General features: G+C 37.1%; 1 protein-coding gene across 1 annotated transcript in view; it reads right to left on the reverse strand.

Moving 5' to 3' along the window:
• The window catches only part of ZFAND3 (zinc finger AN1-type containing 3), a 135,962-nt gene that overhangs the window by 78,173 nt on the left and 35,482 nt on the right, over positions 1–22,307 (reverse strand). The window contains exon 3 of the mRNA XM_050316245.1: positions 21,415–21,441. Coding sequence (XP_050172202.1) covers positions 21,415–21,441 — 27 coding nt within the window. The remainder of the gene's footprint in view (positions 1–21,414; positions 21,442–22,307) is intronic.

Below are 22,307 nucleotides of genomic sequence, written 5' to 3' on the forward strand. Positions count from 1 at the left end.
TCTCTAAGAAATGCTGTAAGGGAACCTGCAACCCAATTGAAGGTGATGGTCTGGCCTGAATTACATTCAGCTCTGTCATTCCCTGGATGCTCTACAACAATGCTGATTGCCCAAACCCTTAGGGAACTACAACCAGTGCTGAATATAGCACTCATCATCATACTGTGAGTAGCACATGGAACCTGCCCAAACCTCTATCCTGACTTCTCCGAGAGGAATTTCAGGTGAGATGTCAAATCTTATCCTTGTGAAACCCAGTTATCTGCCAACATGGTACTAGAAGGCATCTGAAGACAATCAGTGTATCAACACATCACAAATTGCCTAAAGCAGGGGTGAAGCTCACCTGCATAGCACAGACTCCTCCCCACAATCACATAGCACAAACTCTTCCCCATATCGATTCAAGTGTAATGTAATCCAGTGTGATGGAATCCTGCAGACACTAAAACCACTGCAAATATTATCAATATCTTCTCTAAAGGCAAGGTATACTCTGGCAATCTAGCTTTCACTAACATAAACACAGAGCACAGAATAAAATAATGTACTTAGTAAAAACCCTACAGGATTTATCTTAGGCAAGGAAAGAAAGAAAGAACAAACCACGCATAGCAGATATCAATCAGATTGCTTGCTTAATTTCAGGCATCACAATAGGGACAGCTATATACGAAACGAAAATCCACACTAAGAACATAAATTCCTTAGAAAATGCCACATTTGAGCCAATATAATCAGCATTCCAGGTCACTGTGAAAACACTGTACTTGAGGCAGACAAGTAACTAGACTGGAACACAATATTGAAGAATTAAAAGAATTCCAGTGTTCTTGCTGGGTAAAACATTACCATGAAGGTCTGCCAATGGCTTGGAAGTATTCTGTAGATATTTAAATACAAATAGATATATTTTAAACACACTGAGCCTAAATATTTGCGATTCTTACAATATTCAATAATAAAGACTGCTTTAGTGTTGACAGAGAATATATACAGATTTTTCTTAAAGACACTATGCAATAATATTTAATTTCTCCAATGAATTTTAACATGTTCCCTCTTTGTTTACAAACACTCTCCTTTTAAAACATAATTTTATGGGGATTTTTGTTTCACATCCATTACACTGAAAACTAATGCTCATTTTTGTTTTGTGATACTGACAAGCTCTAAAAGTATATAGATTATAAGTGTAAGATTTTAAGCCTTTCTCCAATGCAAATTAGCATGCATGTTTACACTTTGTGACAAAATGTATTCTAGCCCATATTCTACATTCAATACTAGAGTATGGTAACTAATAAATTAAAGTAAATGTATGTATAAGAATCTTCAGTCTTCAAAATAAAAAAACACATTTGTTTTCTCCTCTTCACAGGGAAAGTATTGCACAGATATAATTACACAGAATCACAGAATATGCTGAGTTGGAAGGGACCCACAAGGATCATCCACTCCAACTCCCAGCCCTGCACATGACCGTCCCCAAGAGTCACACCATGTGCCTGAGAGTATCCTCCAAATGCTTCTTGAACTCTGTCAGGTTTGGCGCTCTGATCACTGCCCTGGAGAGCCTGTTCCAGCATCCAACCACCCAATGGGTGAAAAACTTTTTCTAATACCCAACCTAAACCTCCCCTGACACAACTTCAGGCTATTCCCTCCAGTCCTGTCACTGGTCACCACAGAGAAGAGATCAGTGCCTGCCCCTCCTCTTCCCCTTACAAAGAAGTTGCAACTGCAAAGAGGTCTCCCCTCAGTCTCCTCCAGGCTGAACAGACCAAGTGCCCTCAGCCTCTTCTCATACGGCTTCCCCTCAAGGCCTTCACCATCTTCATTGCCCTCCTCTGGACACTCTCTAACAGCTTAATATCTTCCCTATATTGCAGTGTCCAAAACTGCACACAATATTCAGGGTGAGGCTGCCCCAGTGCAGAGCAGAGCAGGACAATCCCCTTCCTCGACCAGCTGGTGACGCTTTGCCTGATGCCACCCAGGACACGGTTGCCCTCCTGGCTGCCAGGACACTGTTGACTCAGATTCAGCTTGCCATTGACCAGGACCCCCCAGGTCCTTTTCCTGGCTTTCCAGTATCTCATTCCCCAGTCTGTCTGTACATCTGAGGTTGCCTCATCCCAGGTACAGAATCCAGCACTTTCCCTCGTTGAACTTCATATGGCTGGTGATTGCCCAGCCCTCCAATTTGTTGAGGTCTCTCTGCAGGGCCTCCCTGTCTTCGAGGGAGTCAGTAGCTCCTCCCAGTTTCGTGTCATCTGCAACCTTATTCAATATCCCTTCCACTTCTTTGTCCAAGTCATTTATGAAGATGTTGAAGAGCACAGGGTCTAAAATGGAGCCCTGCAGAAACCCACTACTGACAGGTCACCAGTCTGATGTTCCCCCATTCACTATTACCCTCTGTGCTTGACCCATTGCTCACCCACCACATGATGTGTTTATCCAGCTGTGTGATGGACATTTTTTCCAGAAGGATCCTGTGAGAGACAGTATCAAAAGCTTTATCCTTCTTTGTATTTTCTTATCTAAAAGATAAGATGCTTCCTAAATTGAGAAATATCTGGTTAATGGAGTCTCTGCAAGGGTCAATAGCTTCCACAATGGCCCTCACAAAGGAGAGTGCATCAACAGACCTAATATTATTTTAGAAACGTCTCCAGCATTATGGAGTTGTCATCTTCCCTTTTCTATTTTCACCTCTCGCTCTCCCACTCATTCACTGTCAAACACATAGTAGCTGATCAATTCTTATTTCACTATCAGCAAGGGAGAGATTTTCTGCTTAGAACTGTTGAAGTAGTAGAGGACACATTTCAGGCCATGCTGAACACATTCTCCCCTCCCTTTTTAGACAGCTGCATGATGTCCTAATTAGTTTGATGAGCCTTTTGCCAGAGAAAAAAATAATTATGCATAGAATATATATAAAGTAGGGAATGCCCTCTTTCAAAAGTCCATCCAGAATTCTAGTAAGAGATGAATTATAAACACAACGTGTTATTCTGTCAAGTGTTTCACATGTGTTGCTAGAAGTAAGTTAGAAAGCAGATGAAAAGGTATCTGACTGATAAAACATTCTCTTTACTGCAAAGCACAGTGATAGGTAATGAGAATAAAATGTTCCAGTACTTACTCCTAGAAAGGAGTGTATCTTCAATCAAGGAATGAAACTTCAGTGTGGAGTATTTCCCTTTCTACTGAAATTGGGATACTTGTTGCTTATTTCTATGGAAACAGCCAAAACAGTAAGGTGAAAAGAGTCTGACAACATAATTATAGGGGAAACTTATATAAATAAACGGGTGTGCACACATGCATACACTCTTCCTTCTCTCTCCTAAGTCAGCATCAGTTTAATACAATTTGAAAACCAGAAAGAAATCTATTACCTCAAATTATGCCAAATGAAAAGTCTTTGGAAAGAGACAGTTTTCGTAAGGTGATATTTCAACCCAAACATGTATTTGTGGTCAAAATTTGTCTTGCTCTCCTGCACCATGCAAGAAACTACCCTTAAGAGCCCACGTCATCTTCACCTTGAGAGGAACCAGAATTCATTCTTTCAAAAAGAAATCTCCTTTTTCCCATGCAGTCTATTCAGTTATGTATTTCCCTTTTCCATGCTACTTGTTCAGGAACACAATCTCAGATAAGATCAATTGTCATTGAACTATGCTACTGAAAAGAACAACAGTCTGTAAGTAGGATGACTTCTTTGACTGAGCTCGAATGAAGCACCTGTCCTCTTCTCTCCCCCTTTCAATGTTAAAGAAATCTACTCTGTGCCTCTGAAGCCCAAAAGTAAACATAATTCAGTTATTTTTGTTCCACAGCAGACAAGAGCTAGGTAAAAATTTCTTATACGAATGTTTTCCACTAAAAATGCAAATGTATCTTTGATTAATTAGTTACTTAAAATATACTGATTTTTAAAACAAAAAACCTCAAAGAAAACTTTAAAAATTCAACTCAAAGTGCAACATTCAGAATTTTGTTATTCATGGAAATTTTTGAACAGAGAATTTCAAGAAAATGCAGGACTCTTCCCACCACAAGAACCCTGTCTGTGTATTCCTCCTACCAGCGGCCTCTCCCTTCACAGCACACTGCCAATCTCCCAGCTGCAACACTTGAGCTCAAGACTGTGAATCATCACTTTTATTCATACAGTACACAGCTCTGGTTTTGACTGAAGTACACAGAAATTACAAAGCCAACTGCCTAAACAGTAGAAAATCCACACACTGAAATTCCGTGAAAACTACTGCTATGGTAAAACAAAATTGAAATTAGCAACTAGTTTTTACTCTTTTTAATGAAGATAACCTAGAAGATTTATTATTGTGACTAGAGCACTAGGAAGTAAAGAATTTTTTCAGGTTTTCTAATAACTTTCCATCAGCAGTGGTATCACATGGTACCACCAACTCATGCAGATCCAATTGTTCTTAAATTTACTAATTACTGAATAGCTTTGCTGGGTTCCAAGAGAGTGATTTTCCAACCCAGCTGCCAACCCTACATGAGTGAATACAGCACTACTGTTTAATGCTTTCAAGATACTTGACAGGAGTGAGTGGAGTGAAATACTGGCATACTGCATATGAACAGCAACTAAGACTGTATGCTACGATTCCATATGAATTCTCTATTTTTTATCTTTATTTTGAACAGTTCTCTCATCTCTTTGGCCCTGTGGATATTCACTTCATTGGCTACTGGCAGAAGAGAAGCTATACGTGTGATTCCTCCAGACTGTAACAGGTAAACAGATATAAGTCATTGAAGAAAAACAGTAAAATTAAATATTAAAAATTTTCAAAAGAGAGCACTGTTTCTCTACAGATTCTCTTCCAGTTAGCTACTACACCTTTCACAATTTGTCTGTAAGGACCTAATAACTTGACCTTACCCTCAATTTTTAAATCAAATCACACAAATATAAAAGTCCAATATCACACAAACACAATATTGCCAGGTTAGAGTTAAGATTGATTTTAAACTCCTTTGGAAAAGTAATAAGTTTATACATAGAAAAAAATATTTACTCATAGCCCACTACATTTCAAGCGTGAACATATTTGAAAGCCTTGATCAGAAAATAAAACAGTTTTGAAATCTCATTATAAGAGTTAAAAGAAAAGGCCCAATCAATTTAAACACCAGACAGCACAGATGGAGAAAAATCCTTCAAAAATGCAGTTCACATTTACCATTTATACCTACATGGAAGAAGATGACATGGGGAAGCATTATCACAAATGACATACCACGTTAACAAACTATAAAAACTGTTAAGGTTTCACTTATTTTCTCTTAGTGAAAAACTCTAGGAAGCATGCTGCTTAACATGTTAATGCACATCTGCTTTTCAGAGAACCTTCATAATATTGGTTTTATAATTCTTGAACACTGTGAGTTTGATTGCAAGAATTTAAAGAGGTTCCCAGAGAATGCCTGATTTGTAAAGAACACTTAACACTGATCATATAAGACAGGCAATGTAACATACCCTAGGGATTAAAACTGCTTTTCAGAAAGCTATCAGAGATACAGATGCTTTCCTTTAACCTCTTTGTACTGCATTCTGTAAGGTTTTACCACATGGACAGATGTGTCATCTTCTGAATTAAACCAGAAAACAAAAAAATGGAGGGACGGGGACATGACAAAGAGCTATCTAGTATGAGGGAACCGTTTCCAGCAGATACCTACAGACCTTGGCAGAACAAACTATTGCCATCTGGAATACAGAGATCCCAAGCTCGGTCCCTCATTAAATGAAGTTTTTTCTGTTCAAACAGATTCCCCATTTTTTTTAAGCATAATGATCCATTCTAAGTTGGGATTAATCACAAGTACCTTCTAAGGTAGGAGCAGTAGCCTATGAGGCCAAGTTAGAAAAAGCTAAGTTAGACTGACAGCATTGTCAGAATTCTTGAAAAAAGACAACTCCAAAGTAAGGCACATGCCTCAGATTCTTCAAGTCTACTGGGTGCCAAGCTACACCTGACATTCTGTGAAAGTCTCATTTCTCAGAAGAAAGAAGGATGATTAAAAGGAATAATATAAAAAATAAAAATCAGTGTTACCCCTGACTTATTTTAACACTAGAAAACTCACACTCATCTTCTGTGCTTTACTGAAAAGCTAACACATCCACAAATCTTATGTTCTTATTTTACAACTGCTAGAGCAAAAATATGGTGTTTTACACCATGACTTTTTTGCACTTGCAGAGCAATACTCAGATTTTAAGTATAAGTATTTCAACTCCTCCCGGTATCTCATTTGGTAGACAGCAGTGAAACGAGCGTTTTCTCTTTGTCCTTTGAAAAGATGAAGCAATTCCATGAACTTATTTGCCTTTTATCCTCAAAGCAATTTCTGTAGCCCATATCACATGCCAAAAAAGTAAATCAGAAATCCTATATCATCTGCAGATGGACTAGGTGATCAAACTGGTTTTACTTCACTAGTTTATGGCTTCCAGTAAACAAAAGCTTTCTTCTTCACAAATGTCACTACAAGAGTTAGTCCCATCAGATGAGACATATAACTCAGACCTTTGGTAGAAAGGTTTCCAATTTTCATGATCTAAATTTCAGCAATATCAGCCAGAAAAAGAAGCTAACTCTAACCCTAACCTTCCTGTCTCTACCTCCCCCTCCGTCCAGTGCAAAACTCTACTTTAACCAGCAGTTTGCACCAACTAAAGAAGTTTTAGGTCCAAAATTATTAAAACCAATGTAAAGCAAATTTCACTTTATAGCTCAGCCAGCTGAATAAAATTTGAAGATGTTAATTTTAACCAAATGCATTAAAAGAATACACCTTATGCAATTGTGTTGTCACTCTACAAGAGAGCGAGCAAATGATAAGGCACTAGAAAAACACAACTGTCCCACAGAACAAACTGAAGAAAATTTTCTCTTTCCTCAGATGTCACATGCTGGCCATCCCACCAGGACCAAAAAACCAAAACAAATACAAACCAGTAAGAACAAATCACCACTTGCCTAATGAATATAACACATGCTCAAAGTCCAACTTAAAAAACTATCAGAAAATTGAGTGTTTCTTCCTAGGGCTAGTAATTGGTGAATTATTTGCTATTCACCTTTTTTGTCGTTATTGTTGTTGTTGTTGCTGTAGAGGTGTTGAGTGGTTTCCTTGCACACATCCTTCTTGGCAGAGGTCTGTGCTCCACCACCAGCTCACCTACGTTTATGCCTATGCTCTGTCTGAAGGAGTGTAAGCCTCCAAGTATGATGGTTAAATTACTTTATAAGTAAAACAAAGAATTTCTTACCACCTCCCCAATTTCTTACTGATTATTCTGAGCACTCCAGCTCTATCTCTATGGATCTCTTTCTTTCCTAAAGCTAAAAGCAAATGCTTCATCTGGAGCATTCTAAAATGCTTATAATGGAAGTTTCTATTGAATACTATATCAAGCCAGTTTATCTTCCATAGGCAAACAGAAATTTCTTATCAATAACTTCTAGTTAGTGTTGATCAAAGCTGAATTAGAGCAAAAATCTATAGTGAAAGTATTTGCAAAATGCCAGCTCCAAACCTGCATCCCCTTTCGCAAAAAGACTCTTTTCAAAGCAAACAAAAACAAACCCAACCACCAGGAGTGACATTTAATTTCAAACAGCTTTCCCACCTCTCTGTACATCCCACGAAATTCACATCACCAAACAGTGCCACAAGGCAGTTACTAAAAATGCATTTTAATGCTCACAAAAGGCAGAACTTTCCAGTTACTATCCCCTGCAATACTGGCATGGAGGGACACGGATATCTTGTCTTCTGCAGTTTCTTCCTTTCTCACAGCAATTTCAACTCATCCTTACCTCCTGCATTCTCCTGATGCCCTGAATGCTTCAAAAGCACTTTTTCATACATGCAAGCAAATCTAAATCATTCATTGATTTTACATTATAATCTTTCTAGTAGAATTCTACTTCAAGTAAGGTACTTAAACAATTAATTTTAATATTCCAGCAATAAGATTTTTTCCCTTTATGTTCCAATCTGAAGACAAGAAAAAAATCCAGTAACAGCACGTCAACATTAATTTAAGAGATGATATATGACTTAATAACACTGCAGCAGGATAACATTCTACAATGGATCGTGGAGGCATAAAATTTTCAACAAATTCATTCTTGTACCACTGTATATTCCTGCTAATAGGCCAGGGCACAACTGGAAAATTGTTAATAACTTGCTGCACAAACTTATATAGCAGAAAAAAAAAAGCTAACTTTCATAGTCTCAGTTTCCCTGATCAGCAGTAAAACTGAGGAAAGAGGTAGAAAGCCTCCTACTTGCCTTCCCTTGAGCAAAGGGCAGAAAATGAGTTGCAGTAAACCACAAAATGCAATTCCATATTAAGCCTCTATTTAATAAGTGATACTAAATACTACCACAGAAAGGTTTTAGTGAAGAAAGTTGTACTTGGAGAGCCGGAACAGCACAGGACAAGAAAAGTCACGACAGTAATTTGCTACTAGTTTCACTCAACCACATTCCAACCGGAGTCTACAAGTACAGTCAAAACTTCTCTTCAATAATCCAGTTATGTGAGAATAAGTATTCTGTAAAGGTGCCTAAGTCCTCACTAGAATACAGTAATCTTCTGAATGCAGTGTAAGGCAAAATATAAAAGGGACAAAGAGTTTTCTAATACAAGGGGGTGGTGGTGGGTGAGGGAAGTCACTGGTTTGGACACAGTAAATGCCATTCCACTCTCACTTCTCTGCCCACCCAACTCCATTTCATTGAAGGGGAACGAAAGAGGGCAGAAGGTGACTCAGATATATGCCAAACTGCATGATAAAGGGCTTCCACTGAGAGTCTAACGGGTAAACATTCCCTTTGGCTAAGCAAAAAAGGAAGGCTAGGTAGAAACCAGCAAACGTCTCAACACTTGCAATTAGTTGCTTACACGGGTTCTACAGCTCCTCAGCCTCAAACTTGACGGAGAATGTAAAAGAGAACATAGGATTTCTTCACCTGCTCAAGAATACAGTCTCACAGTAGCTTATGATTTCCTTCAATTTTCAGGTCACAAAGTCCTTCAAATTTCACTAAGAAAGGAGAAATGGAAGAAATAGGTTCTAATCTGGCACCTTTAGAAAGAGTTGCCAGATTTTAATGTTATTCTAATCCTGTTTCACAAAAGCTTAATTTTAGCCAAAATGTTATGCAAATTGGTGATCATGTTTAAAGACTGATACTCAGTTACTGTTCATATTTAAAAATTAAATTTAGCACTTCTTTTGTTAACTAAAAACACTAAAGCATATCTACATGAATTTACAAAATAATTAAACTTAGTATTTGTCCTGTTTGCTGGACACTTCTTGTTTACTAGCTTGTCTATTGATAATTTAGGAATACATGTCAAGGAAAACTGGAATTTCATAGAAAGTCCCCAAATATAGGAACATAAAATTGATTACTTGGTTAAACAAGAAGTCACTTCAACTGCTTCGTATTTATTCAGAGGTACTTCTACTGTTAGTAAAAAATGACTGCTCTTATGTTAATAGAGTGTTAGTAAAACTTTCTTCACAGAAAGCATCTTCAACTTGAATTTTATATAAATTATGTGTCATCACACCAATAAGATTCTCTGCTTAGCTTTTTTTTAATATAAAGCAGCTAGACTCTTATTTGAGTACCTTGGTAAGTTTAACTACGGAACAAGCTGACATAATAGTATACAAGATTTGTACTTTGATTTTTTTCTGAAGTCTCCTAAAGGATGATATAATCTCAAGTCCTACCAACAACATCATCTTCACAAATCAAAAGTGAATGAGCCGTAAGTTTTCGTTCCGATTAGGTTATGGTACAAATAATTTCTCAGGTTCAGGTGTGTGTACAGAGTCACAACTGGCCATTCATTCTCTCTGCAGGGAGTTACTGCAGCTTGCTGTGTGAAAGAGAAAACGGTTTCAAGTTAAAAACAAAACAATTACTTCTGCTCTCCTGTAAACGGACATTCTGTACCTTGCTACAGTACCTGCAGAAAAGGCCCCAATAAATATCTTAAAATTCCTTTCATCAATGCATGGTCAGCAGTACCCAGAGCAGCTCACAATGTCAGATGTTTATGCAGTACTAACTCATAGTAAATATCTTGTAAATCAAGAGCAAAATAGCTTTCTTTCTGTCAAGAAAGAGTTCAAGTGGGAACAAATACATGAAATCTGACCTTTACATCAAAAAAGCTCATTTGGTTACTACCAAGAAAAACAGGTTCTGTTACAAAAGCTTTCAGCACTCTGCATTTCTAAATCTCCTTGATGAATATTCCTATATATTTTTCCCCAACTAAAGCACACCAGGACCCTTTCCAAATAAGAAAAAGAAAAAGAGGGGGGGAAAAAAAAAGACTGAAATGTACTGGAGACCTATTGCTATCCACAGCTACCAGATATATTGATTTGGAGAATATTGTCAGGTATCTTGATTTTGGATTCTGAGACACTGTGTTTTACAATTCAGTTGTGCATAGATTCAAGAGCTCACTTTGAAAAAAAAAGAACATGTTCATACTGGAACCCATCCAGTTACCTCCAGCTAGCTGCAGTTAAACACCAACTATGATTTTCCTGTGTTGATTATTGAAACAAGTGACTGCTAGGTCTATCTTAAATTAAACCCTTAGAGTTAAAAGTTTCCTGATATTTTAACTCTTTAAAAGTGACAATTATGGACACTAACAGAAGCTGTGCAGAATGAAGACAAACATTTGAGCTATTTCTAAACATTAACTTATCTTTGTCAACTGAGTAGATGTCAACACCCATTATATGCTTCTGCATTTCCAGAATTATTTACATCTATCACAATTTTCTCTACATACCAGTGAGTCTCAAGGAAAAAAAAATTGTCATAATGTAGTTTTCAAATTGCTGCTCAAAGCGTTTCAGCAGACAGCAGTTCTCATGAGGACCTGAAACTATGCACAGACTTTGCTGAGGCACAGAAAATGTCACGGTGAAAGACTGCATTCACCTACACTGGGATCAGCTTTCTATTTCTTCACATATTGCAGGGCAGGACATGTCAACAGAGGTGAACGAAAGCTTGTCTATTAGGAGCAGTAATGCTATACTAAACATTGCTAGAACATGCTGGTAAATGGCACAGTATATTTCCTTTCCAACCTAGAAATGAGCCAGACTGGTATTTACCTCCACAGACACTCTCTAAAGTGCTGAAAGGTTTTTTTTTCCCTGCTCTGAAGCAAAACTCAAAGACAGAAGGCAAAACTCCACCATCTTTTGTTAAAAGAGCAAAGCCTGTAACTTATACAATTACCAACAAAGAAACGAGTCTTTTATTCCTGATGTAGCTCACTGTAAACAACCTCCAGTGAATACCAAGTCCACTTCGAGCAATCTTATTTGAGATGCACAAGTTTACCTTTGGTCATTTCTAATACTTACAATCCCCAAGCATCTACTGTCTGTTCAAATTTGCTCGCCATTTATAGGGGACCTTTCCCACAGAGTTGGACCAATCCCAAAATATAAATGCTCCTATTATTTAGTAGCTGAAATCAAATAAAAATGCTACCCCTTTTGCTGAAGTACTCATGTATAAAATAATAATAATAATAATGTATATAAATGTACATAAATACAAAATAGAAGTTTAGAAATCTCCATCATTTCCTCCATATACATTAAGTTCATTAACCCTGAACATCATGAAATTTATGTGTTCACTTCAGGTAATAAACAGCTATGGTGTAGATAACATTAGTAGTTAAAAATATACAAACCAGAGCCTCCCTCTGCATTTGCTTGATGAGCCTTAATGCAGAGGAGAGGAAGAAAAGTCTTGTATTATGCTCTGAAGGCTATTACTTTTGTTGCAGCAAGAAAAAGGCAATCTCGGAAGACAGACTCTGTAGAAGACCAGAGCTAGATTGCTTGTTCAGCTTGAGCACTTCTGATCCCAACTGAGACATTGTTTGGGTCCAACCCGTGACCTGACTGCAGCCCAACAGCTCAGAATCAACACTCCTGATTCATGGTTTCCAAATACTTTGGCCAGTAACAGTCACAGTTCCACATAACTGCATTTATTTATACTAGAAGGATGGCGGTGGCATTAAAGGATGGCAAAATCCTACACTAAGCTTGAAAAGTCAAGCACTCTGAAAAAAGTAAGCGCCTGATCAAATCAATTTTGTACACTTGTGATCTGACCTCTTAATTTGAAATTATTTTCATAATGTATGCAGTCACAGAACTTCTCTTTTGGAGGACCCTTAACTTGCTTACTGGATAGACTCAAAAACATTCATAATGTGCAACTGGAATCTTACAGAAAGCAGAGCTCCTTTCTGCTAGACTCTTGACTTTGTTTTAATCCCATGGAAAATTCCAAAGAGAAATCAAAGAGAATTAAATTCTAACCATATTTTCTGCCACAGAATTCCAGTGTGACTTTTGTAAGTTCCTCCTTGTATTTATTTTCAGGATGTTCAAACTAGTATTCTTGGGTCCCCACTAGGAGAAGCACTAAATACCCCTGCAGTTCCATTGTGGAAGGGAGATGTGTATACTTTCAATGTTTAAAACATCAAAAGATTATATGCCCTGGGGGAGGGAGATTAGGAAAAGGACTACAGTTTCCAAGGCTTCTCAAAGTTGATATCCAATATATAATCCAAATATCTGTGGGTGTTTGACATTTGTGCTTTAGATTCTTATCTATGTATAGTGAACAAGAATATCACAATCTTGACTCATAGAAATGTCAAGATGGTAAATTTCTTATTTTCCTAAAACACTAGGGGGCTAATGAGTTATTTAAAGAAATTCTATAAAGAAAATAATTATTCTCTATTCAGCTCAAATGTGCAAGTGTCCTAATAAGATAAAGGACATGACAGAATGTCTTAAATTGCTTCTTATTCAGTACAATGAATGAGAGTACAATTCTGTATAAACATCCTACAGTGCTGTATTTAAGAAGGCACACCTTAGTATTATTTAATAGTGAGGGAGACTAGAAATACTGGAGCCCATGGTGCATGCTCCAGTGTATTCACATCAGGACAGGGTATCTGTTTCAAGGAGACATTTTCAACAGAGATTACCTAGATAATATCTACTGACCTGTGATTTAAACCAGTGTAGGCCAATAATCTTATGCTTTCCTGTACTCTTTGAGTCTTTTATCATAATTATAAGACAGTTATATTGGATACACACAGATTGGATTATTATGGCACCATAACCTGTCTTATAATTTCTTAACTCTTCAGCGTCAGATTCAGTCAATACTCTATGCTTTCTGCAAAAGAAAGGAGCAAAATCTTACACATTCAGTTATAAGAGATGCAGTCCTTTCAGATAATTTTACCAGAAAGGCCTTATCAATAGTCCTGCAGGCTTAGAGATCTCCAGTATAAGATTACAAACACACACCTCTGCGCCCACAACAGAGATTCATCTACTCACATTTAAGGATAAAGACATTCCTGTTGAAAACTATTCTAACCTACTGTTATTCTCCTGGACTAATAGTCAAGTGATATTTAATCACTTTTAATATTTATTTATAAGTGATCTTTAATAATTTATTTACTAAGGGATATTTAATGTGATAAAAAAGAAGAAAAATTATCAAGGGGTGTTTTTTCCCCCAAAGTTTGCAAATTAGTCCAACAGCTTAAGTGTTAATCTTTAAAAATTCCATCTCATTCAACATAAAATCTTAACTTTTGTACTTCTGAAGATGAGAGTCATTAGCCTTTTACTTTCTACTTAATTAATACTACATGCAAACTCATTCATAGACACTGTGATTTTTTTAAAAAAGCTCAAAGTTATAGTTGTATCGACTAAATCTGCATGAACAGTTTGCCCTCTGGTGACTAACTTTGTGAGAACATACAAGATTTGCAATACATACATGAAAACCTGTATAAATAAAAAAATTACTGGAATGTTTGCAGGTTCCATAAGAAACAGTACTAAAAGTTTTAAAAAAAACACCAACCTGGTATGCATTAATTGCAACAGAGCAATGTGATTTCCTTTAAATTAAGAAGAGAAACAAACTGAACTGAAGATGAAGTGTCATGAAGATGAAGAATAGAAATGCAACTGTAGAACAGCCACATTCAGAAGAGAACTGAAATTTCAGAACTTTGCCTAAGACTTACGAAGGCTAAGACAAAATAAAGAAACAAAAGATCCCTAGCTGTATCCGTTCCTCAAGGGTATAAAAGGCAAGTCCAAAATAAGCTTGTCCAAAATCAAGAGGGAAATATTACCATCTCTCAGTAACTGATGAGGAATGGAATTAGGAGACAAAAAAAGCAACTTGTCTAGTATCACTAAGAAATGATCACTGACTGTGAAAAGGAAATCAAGTCCCAAGATCCTAGTCAGCTGTCTAGCTGCTAGATCACATTCCTTTTACATAAAATAGATTAATAACTGAAAAGTCATCAGTTTTGTTCTATTATCCAGATCCCATTTGTCCTGTACACCTGCTCCTCTAACAGCTTAAATCACCTTAGCAAACAGCTCTACTTTCCTTAACACCAAGCTGCTGAGCCAAAACACTTTCACAAGAAAGGTTTTTCTTGGTCTTGCCTTGCTTGTGTAGGCAAGACTTGATGAAATGTCTAGCCAACTACTGTGACTGTTCACCTAAACTACTTGCATTTGGAGATGCTCAAGCATGTACAAGTTAATAGGGATGAGAGAGGAAAGGAACTGCTGGGGCTGGAATGCAAGAATTGCAAGTAAAGTTAACTGGTCAAAATCACTGTTGTGTTTTGCTTGAATTCACCAGGAAGTTTAGTTAATGTAAGCACTAGCAGAATGCTGGGTAATTCCTTCAACAATCACAAATACTGATCATAGAGGTACACTTTCCCAGCTACCTCAAAATGGTAGAGTAACTTCCTCTTGGTCACCTAGCAAATAACCTTAGTACTCTTATTAAAAAAAAAGTTGGTTCTAGATTCCTTCCCTCGTAAAACGCCTTTTGAAACCAGCTCTTTTACCACCTGGCACTCCTCCTGTTCCATCTCAGACTCTTGTGTAACAGCACCAGGGGAAAGAGAAAGGTTATCTGCTAGTTCTGTACAATTTTCACATGGCACTAGCAATTAGAATCCTAGAAAATGATTAGATGTCCTCGTGCATTCCTAAATACTCCCATGCAGTAGTGCCTGACACATCTGCAACACCAAACTACATTTTATTTGCAAGACAAAACATGAATCTGCATAATATTTTTTAAAGGAATAAGTTGAATGTTTCTAAAATGTGCCCACTGATCTGACCTCTCTTCTCAGTCAGAAAGAGTTAAATATCCTCTTTTATTCCCCAAAGGCTGCTGGTCCCACGCAGAGGTGCCATGTTTTATTTAAAACATGCTCTCTCTCAGTAACCACTTGTTCTAATTGGCAAGGCAAGGCTGGGTCCCCAAAGCACACAGCTCGTTAGATTCAGTTTGGATTACAAAAACACGATGAAACAAACTGCATCGAAATGTACAAATTAACAGCTCAGGAGTGCACGACACGGACATGGAATTAGATTGTAATATGGAACAAACTCCACAGGGAGGCTAAGGAACAAATCACTAGTGTCTCTATAAACTACAGAAGGATTCCAAACAAGCAAATACACAAAACAGAGCACAGACTTTTCTATAAATCAAGTAAATTGCTAAATTAGAAAAAAAAAGAAAAACATTCCTTCTCCTGTCTCATGCACACATTTATAGGAGAATGGAGTTACAAGAAAGTTTAATAAATTAAACCTGTGGGCTGCACATTCTCGATAACTCTGCTTTCATGCTGGTAATGTGCAAACATCATAGCAATTAAGTCATATTTCTAAACTTTTTTTTCTACATCAATAGAGAACCTGTACACGGGAGACTACATTACAGTTGGTGTTTCATCAAGTCATTTGGAAAGGTCAGGAGTTAGAAGGTGAACAAGATACTAACAAAACAGAAAGAAACTGGCTTTACCATACAGAAGGATATACACTCAAAAGCAGAGCTATGAGAAACTAAGGCAAGTCTAAGGAAAAAAATGAGAGCTGAGATCTTTTCTTTGTTTGTAGATCAATCTGTACGCTGGGCCTGCAAACCCGTGAGATAAGCAAAAGAAAACACATGGAAAATATCAGTGATGTCTTGTTAAGCCAGAAAAAAAAAATTAAATTAAAGACTATTTGGCAGTCTTTTTGGGTAGCCAGTACAGATAAGGGGTCATGGTTTTGTTTGAGTATAGTTTATATCTTTAACAGATGAGCCCCAGACTACTAAACCTTATTTCCCAAGGCACAACCCAACAGCCACTAATGTCCTACAGGGTAGTTTGCTGATGGGATTGACTGTAAAATGATAAAGTTTTAATTAAAAGGCATTCAGTTTTACTAGACTGTGTTGGTGAAAAGACACTTACAAACATGATGAGATAATGTCCTACTAACTTGTAGTAGCCAGGAAGAAGAAAAGAGAAAACCACAACATTTGAGTGACAGCTGTGGAAGAAATTCTCTTTCTTCCACTACCAATTGTAAAGAAACTTCATGGGTCTGTCCTCCATCAGTGCTCGCCCCTTCCCACTATTTTATAGGGGGGAAGATAAAAGATGACGAAAAAGGAAAAAAAATCAGAGCAAACAAAACCAGCAGCTGAACCACTGGCCCTTGTTCACACCCTTCATTGCACTATCCACACAGCCAGGTCCCAGGCAGATGATGGTTGTGTCTTCTACACAGCCCCTTTAATGCCTTTTAATGTAATGTACAGCCAAACTATATCAGTATTGACACAAAAACACAGGAGCACTGTACTCCACAGCTTCCAAGCCATGACAGTAAAAAAAAAAGTGGAGTGGAGGCCTCAAGTAATGTTTTACTAACTTCACTTAACATGTGATCTCTATTTAACTCTTATAGCTCCAACAAGGCTAGAAAGATTCAGGTATCCTTCTCTCCCAAATTTCCAGTTCTCCTTTACGTATGGAGACCTGGGATGGTGTAGTCTAAATACGTTGGATGATTTCATTGATGTTACTTTTGACAGAAGTAAAATGTTTAGTCCTAAGCTTGCATCGTACAACCATATTTTAACAAACTCACTTTCTATTAATTTGTATTTCCCCTCTAGAACTTTAAGCCAGGTTAGGGGAAAAGGAGTCAACTAAAAATCCATAAATCCCTTCCTAACCTTTCCTAAAAATACTGCCCTGTTCTAACAAATCAAATAAATCTATTACTCAGATCTTTACATTTTTTTAAAGCAACAGAATAATGCATACTAACAGTGTAAGAAGAATCACTGGGGTAGCAGTGCAAATAAAGCTTATAAATAATTGAAGCTCAACTGAAGTAGTTTATTTAATTTTTTCTTAATTCCATTTCCTGGTGACTCTCTTTCTCAAGTTTAGCATACATCTCATCTTTCAAGTTTACTAATTATGCTAAGACATCTTTTTCCTACCAGTCTTTCCCTTCTTGAAATTCTTTGGGTATAAAGTAAAAGAAATTGAACATATGCCAAGCAATATCTATTGCCATCTCTGAAATGTTACAGTTTTTTATTAGTAGTGTTCTAGAAATTAAAAGTATTTTTGTTGCCACTGTAACCGGCTATATAATTTTCCAAAGAAATATTTAGCTGCAAGCCTGAGAAAATGAAGCTTGACTGCTTTCAAGTTCTAGCCAGTGAGTGATGGTTTTTGTAGCAAGCACCCCATGTACTTCAAAATGCAAAGACCGACATGAATACAGCAACAAATTCTAGCCTAATGAAGCAACATACTGAGGCACTGGTTTCTATCAGGAGCCAACAAAGGGAATACCATACTAAAAAAAAGAAACATCTCGTGTAGCAATAAAGAAAACTAGTTCTTTAGGGATGTTTTCAAACTTCTCAAAGTGTTCACTGCTTTTCCAACAAAATACTAAAACTTGTGGATCCACGTTGGAAATTACAAGCATATGAAAAACACATAACAGATAAACCTAACAGATTTTTAATCATTCATTTAGGACTGAAAACTTTATGAACAGAAGGGCTGAATCACAGAATATGCTGAGTTGGAAGGCACCCACAAGGATCATCCAGTCCAACTCCTGGTCCTGCACAGGACCATCCCCAAGAGTCACACCATGTGGCTCAAGAGTTTCACCCAAATGCCTCTTCAACTCTGTCAGGCTTAGTGGCATAATTTATCATTTATAGTACAATACAATACAGTAAAGAAAACAAAATTTGACCTAGAAACATGCAAAATACACTTGTTGAAAAGGTTTCCAGAAAGCAAGCTGAAAGCTTGACTAAGGATCAAATCAGCAGTTAATTAACAGCAAAACCTATTTCAGCAGGAACACTAATTTTTGCCAGCTCATGCTTTCAGTAGGTGTTATTACTGCCAGACATGGCAGTTACAACAGACAATCTCTAAATAGCTCCCAAGATTTACAAAAACTAAGAGAAAAGACATTGTGCTATTCAGTAACTCTGAGCCACATAAAAGTCCCAATTTTGTAAGCTCCAAAAATTGTGTGTGACTTAAGCATGACAAAATAAAGGTCTGCTCAAGAAAGCAGGTAGGTTAAGATGCACCAAAATATGAAATAATTCTACAGTAAGACATCTGAGTGAGTTCAGGTAATGCTATATAGTAGATATTACTGTCTATTTTTATTTCTCACCCTCTTACTAGATCTTTTCAATTCAGGAAAATAAAAGCTTTCAAAATTTCATAACCTAGCATAGAGCTAAGCATATGCATTGAAAATACATATGCAGTTCCAGCAATACTGATTTTCTGCTTATTAGATGGAGATTAAAAATCTGTAATGTTTTTACTCATCAAGAAAACAGTATGTAAAAAAAACACGCTTTATTTAAATCTAAAAATTAAACTGAACTAACAGTTCAGTAAGGGTAAGGCCCTTAAAACTCAGAAAATTCTTGGGTTATACTGTTGAATTATTTTCTCAATTTCAGTGATGCTGACCAAGCGCTTCACAGAATGTGAACATAAATATTGTACAGTTGGATTAAGAAATGGACACCCACCTCTGGAAGTTTCTATTACACATTCAGACAGAAGGCCTATGAATTTGATTCACAAATCCATGAATACTCTAATCATAACTTTATCTTCTTCCAGGTCTCCAAGTGCATCTCTCCACCAAACCTTACTGCTGCACTTACCTTCGGCTTCACATATTACTGAAGAAGCAGAAATCCATTTCCTGCACCCCTCTTTCCAATGCACTAAACCTTCTAAGATGACAGTCAAATGGATTAAAGGTAGTGGTTTTGGGATCATTCAAGTAGAAAGCATAGTTGCACCATTTTCTGTATTTAAATATTTGTTCTTACTCTGTAATAGTTTGTTCTGTGATTGTTCCCAGAGGTTCCAATTAAAATTGAGTTCTTGAGATACCAGGTGTTGTTTCCACGAATGTAGAATTCACTTTATAAAAGTGACGTTTCAAAAGGTACTCAAACATCGCCCCTATCTGAAGTCAATATTAAAACATCCATAAACCAAATGGGAGCAAAGTTATGTTCATAAGAGTACTTTTGAAAAATTTCACTCATCACTGTCCTGTATTTTAATAATTCCAATTTCACAGTTTACCATATTGAAAGAAGAGATGTTGCAGCCTTAGTGAAAGATGTGGTGTAATTAAGGGAGATACTCTGGCTGTAATTTGCATTTTTTCACTTACCAGTCTATATTCTGATTAAAAAAACCCAAAACACCACTTCATTGTATTTGTATTCTCAATGAATTAGAAGTCTGAAGCAACTTTGTCTTAACCATCTAAAGAGCATATTTAATTTGAAGCACTTTAATAGGTAGTATTACATTTGTACTGTATGTGGAGACTTTGAGGCATTGATAGCACACAGTCAGCACTGAATTGGAGACAGAATGTTAAAGCACTTTGCAGAAGTACAGTTCACTTGAAATTATTTCAGAGAAGCTCTTGAATATTACAACAGTAAAACAAGTCAAGTATTCCTTCTTGGAAGAGCCAGATGGGGCAAAGAGGTGGCAAAGAGGGCTAAAGAAGATAGCTAACTTCAAGCTCCTCTACAGTATTTATCAACCTTTATGTGCAAGCCAAGAACTAGTTTGGGGCAAATGAACAGCAAATTTGTGATTGTACAGAAGAGTTTAGTGAATGTTCTAGATCTAGGCCAAAACATTGGGCACTTCTAGGCAAATGTCTGCATGTATCTGTGCAGTATCCAGCTCATTCTTGCCATTGAAAACTGAACAACTTAATCTCTGTAATAAGCTGTGAACAGTATTCCCACATTTAATGTAAGAAAACATACAGAAGATCGCCAAAACAAGGGATGCCAGTCTCCCTGCTATATAATCTGGTTGCTTTTGCTGTTGGTTTCATATTGGGCAAATGGGAGTGAAAATTCAGTGAATTTATTTTGATAATAAATTTAGAAATCGGAAGCATTTGGTCAAACAATTTGGCAAACTAACACACCCTAGCCATTGCCCTCTGCTCAAATTATATGCTGATTCATATAATGGATACCAAACTATGACCGTTTTTTCCCAAGGGACGGGTGTTGCAATTTAGGACCATTCTCCAATTTAGTGTTCCCACTGAAACTCCAAACCATGCCGCTCACTCCCCCTCTCCCTTAATCTCCTTCTGTGGAAGGCTGGAGCAGAGAACTGAAGGCACCAAAGGTGAAGATCACAGATTGAGATAAGAACAATTTACTGCAGACTTCAATGAGGTAAGAAAATACACAGCAACTGCTACAATATCAATAACAAAGTGTACAAGATAGGCAAACAATTCATACAGGATTGCTTGGAACTGGCCACTCCCTCTGCTACATGTTCTCAAACAGAAGGAAGTCCTTCTCCCTAGAAATGAGTCCATTTCCTCCACCCTTGGCAATGACATGAGGTGGAACGGAATAACCTCCAGGTCCTAGCCGTGCTGCTCCTGGCTACTGCAAAAATTAACGGTGACCTGGCTGGAAACAGGACAATGGGGAAGCCAGGAAGGGCAGAAGCAAAGGATAGCTCACAATCATGTATTTACAAACTTGTACATAGTTCAGAATGTCTGAAAAACCTGTTAAGATATGAAGGCTCCATGAATAAATCATACTGCACTGTAAACACAACGTTTTCATCCCTTGCTGACTTGTTGCCCTTCTCCCCTGGTATGTACAAAAAAGTAACGCTTACACAAATGTAAGGGTCTTTCCTGCTGTGTCTGTCTCAAATTTTTTAAAACCAGGAAGACTGGATTCTATCCCTTCTGTCTGGAAAAAAAGTAACAAAAAATGTAAAAAGTTACTAACCTTTTTCGTTGTGTGGATTTCTTTTTTCTGAAATGAAAGAGAAAGGAAACGATGGTCAAGAGAAATCATATTTTGCAGTTTTCCCTCACATACAAACCTGCTTCAATACATTTCAATAAATAACTTGCCATATTAAAAAGAGGAACTTTTTTCACATCCTTTCTTTCAAGTGTCTGAAACAGTGAAAAACATCTGCAACACTTTACTTGCCTAAATTCTTGCTATCTGTGGTGCTGGAAACAAGAGTATATGCCTTTCTATTTCAGTATGTGGCTGGAAACCCAGTATATAAAATATGCTAAAAATACTTTCAGTAACATCAGGAAAAAACAAAAAAAAAGAAAAATTCTTTTATGTTGGAATGATGACATTGAGAGGTTTCAAGTTGTGACTGCAACAGAACTGGTTATTTCAATACTACTTATTGAAGGAACCATAGTTAAGACCTAAAAAAGACAGCAAATTTGCCTTTTTTTACAATACCTTGTTTTATTCCAACAATAGTAGCTTTTTAAGTTACTCTAACTCTTCCAAAAACTTATTTCATTAAAATAAACAGACTCTAAGGAAAGTCTTGAAAATTTAAAAACATAAGCTCTCCCGCCTCCCTCCACCCTCACAGTGCCCAATCACACAAATATTTGTGTATCATCTTGTAATTTTACAACAGAAAAAAATTAACTTTATCAGAAGTAACGGAGTTTCAGAAGAACTGCAGAATAGAAGACAAGAACTTTTCTTCTTGTTAAATAGAAACAGAATTACAAGCAACCAAAAAAAAAATTCCCAAACCAGTAAAACCAAAATAAAAGATGCTTTGCCCAATGCCTGGTCTGCTGTCTGAGAAGTGCTGGGTACTCTGCTAAGCTCAGAACATGAGGGATGGACCATTT

This window comes from Myiozetetes cayanensis, unplaced genomic scaffold, assembly GCF_022539395.1.
Source record: "Myiozetetes cayanensis isolate MyiCay16 unplaced genomic scaffold, myiCay2020 scf2-11, whole genome shotgun sequence".
In the NCBI taxonomy this organism is placed as follows: domain Eukaryota; kingdom Metazoa; phylum Chordata; class Aves; order Passeriformes; family Tyrannidae; genus Myiozetetes; species Myiozetetes cayanensis.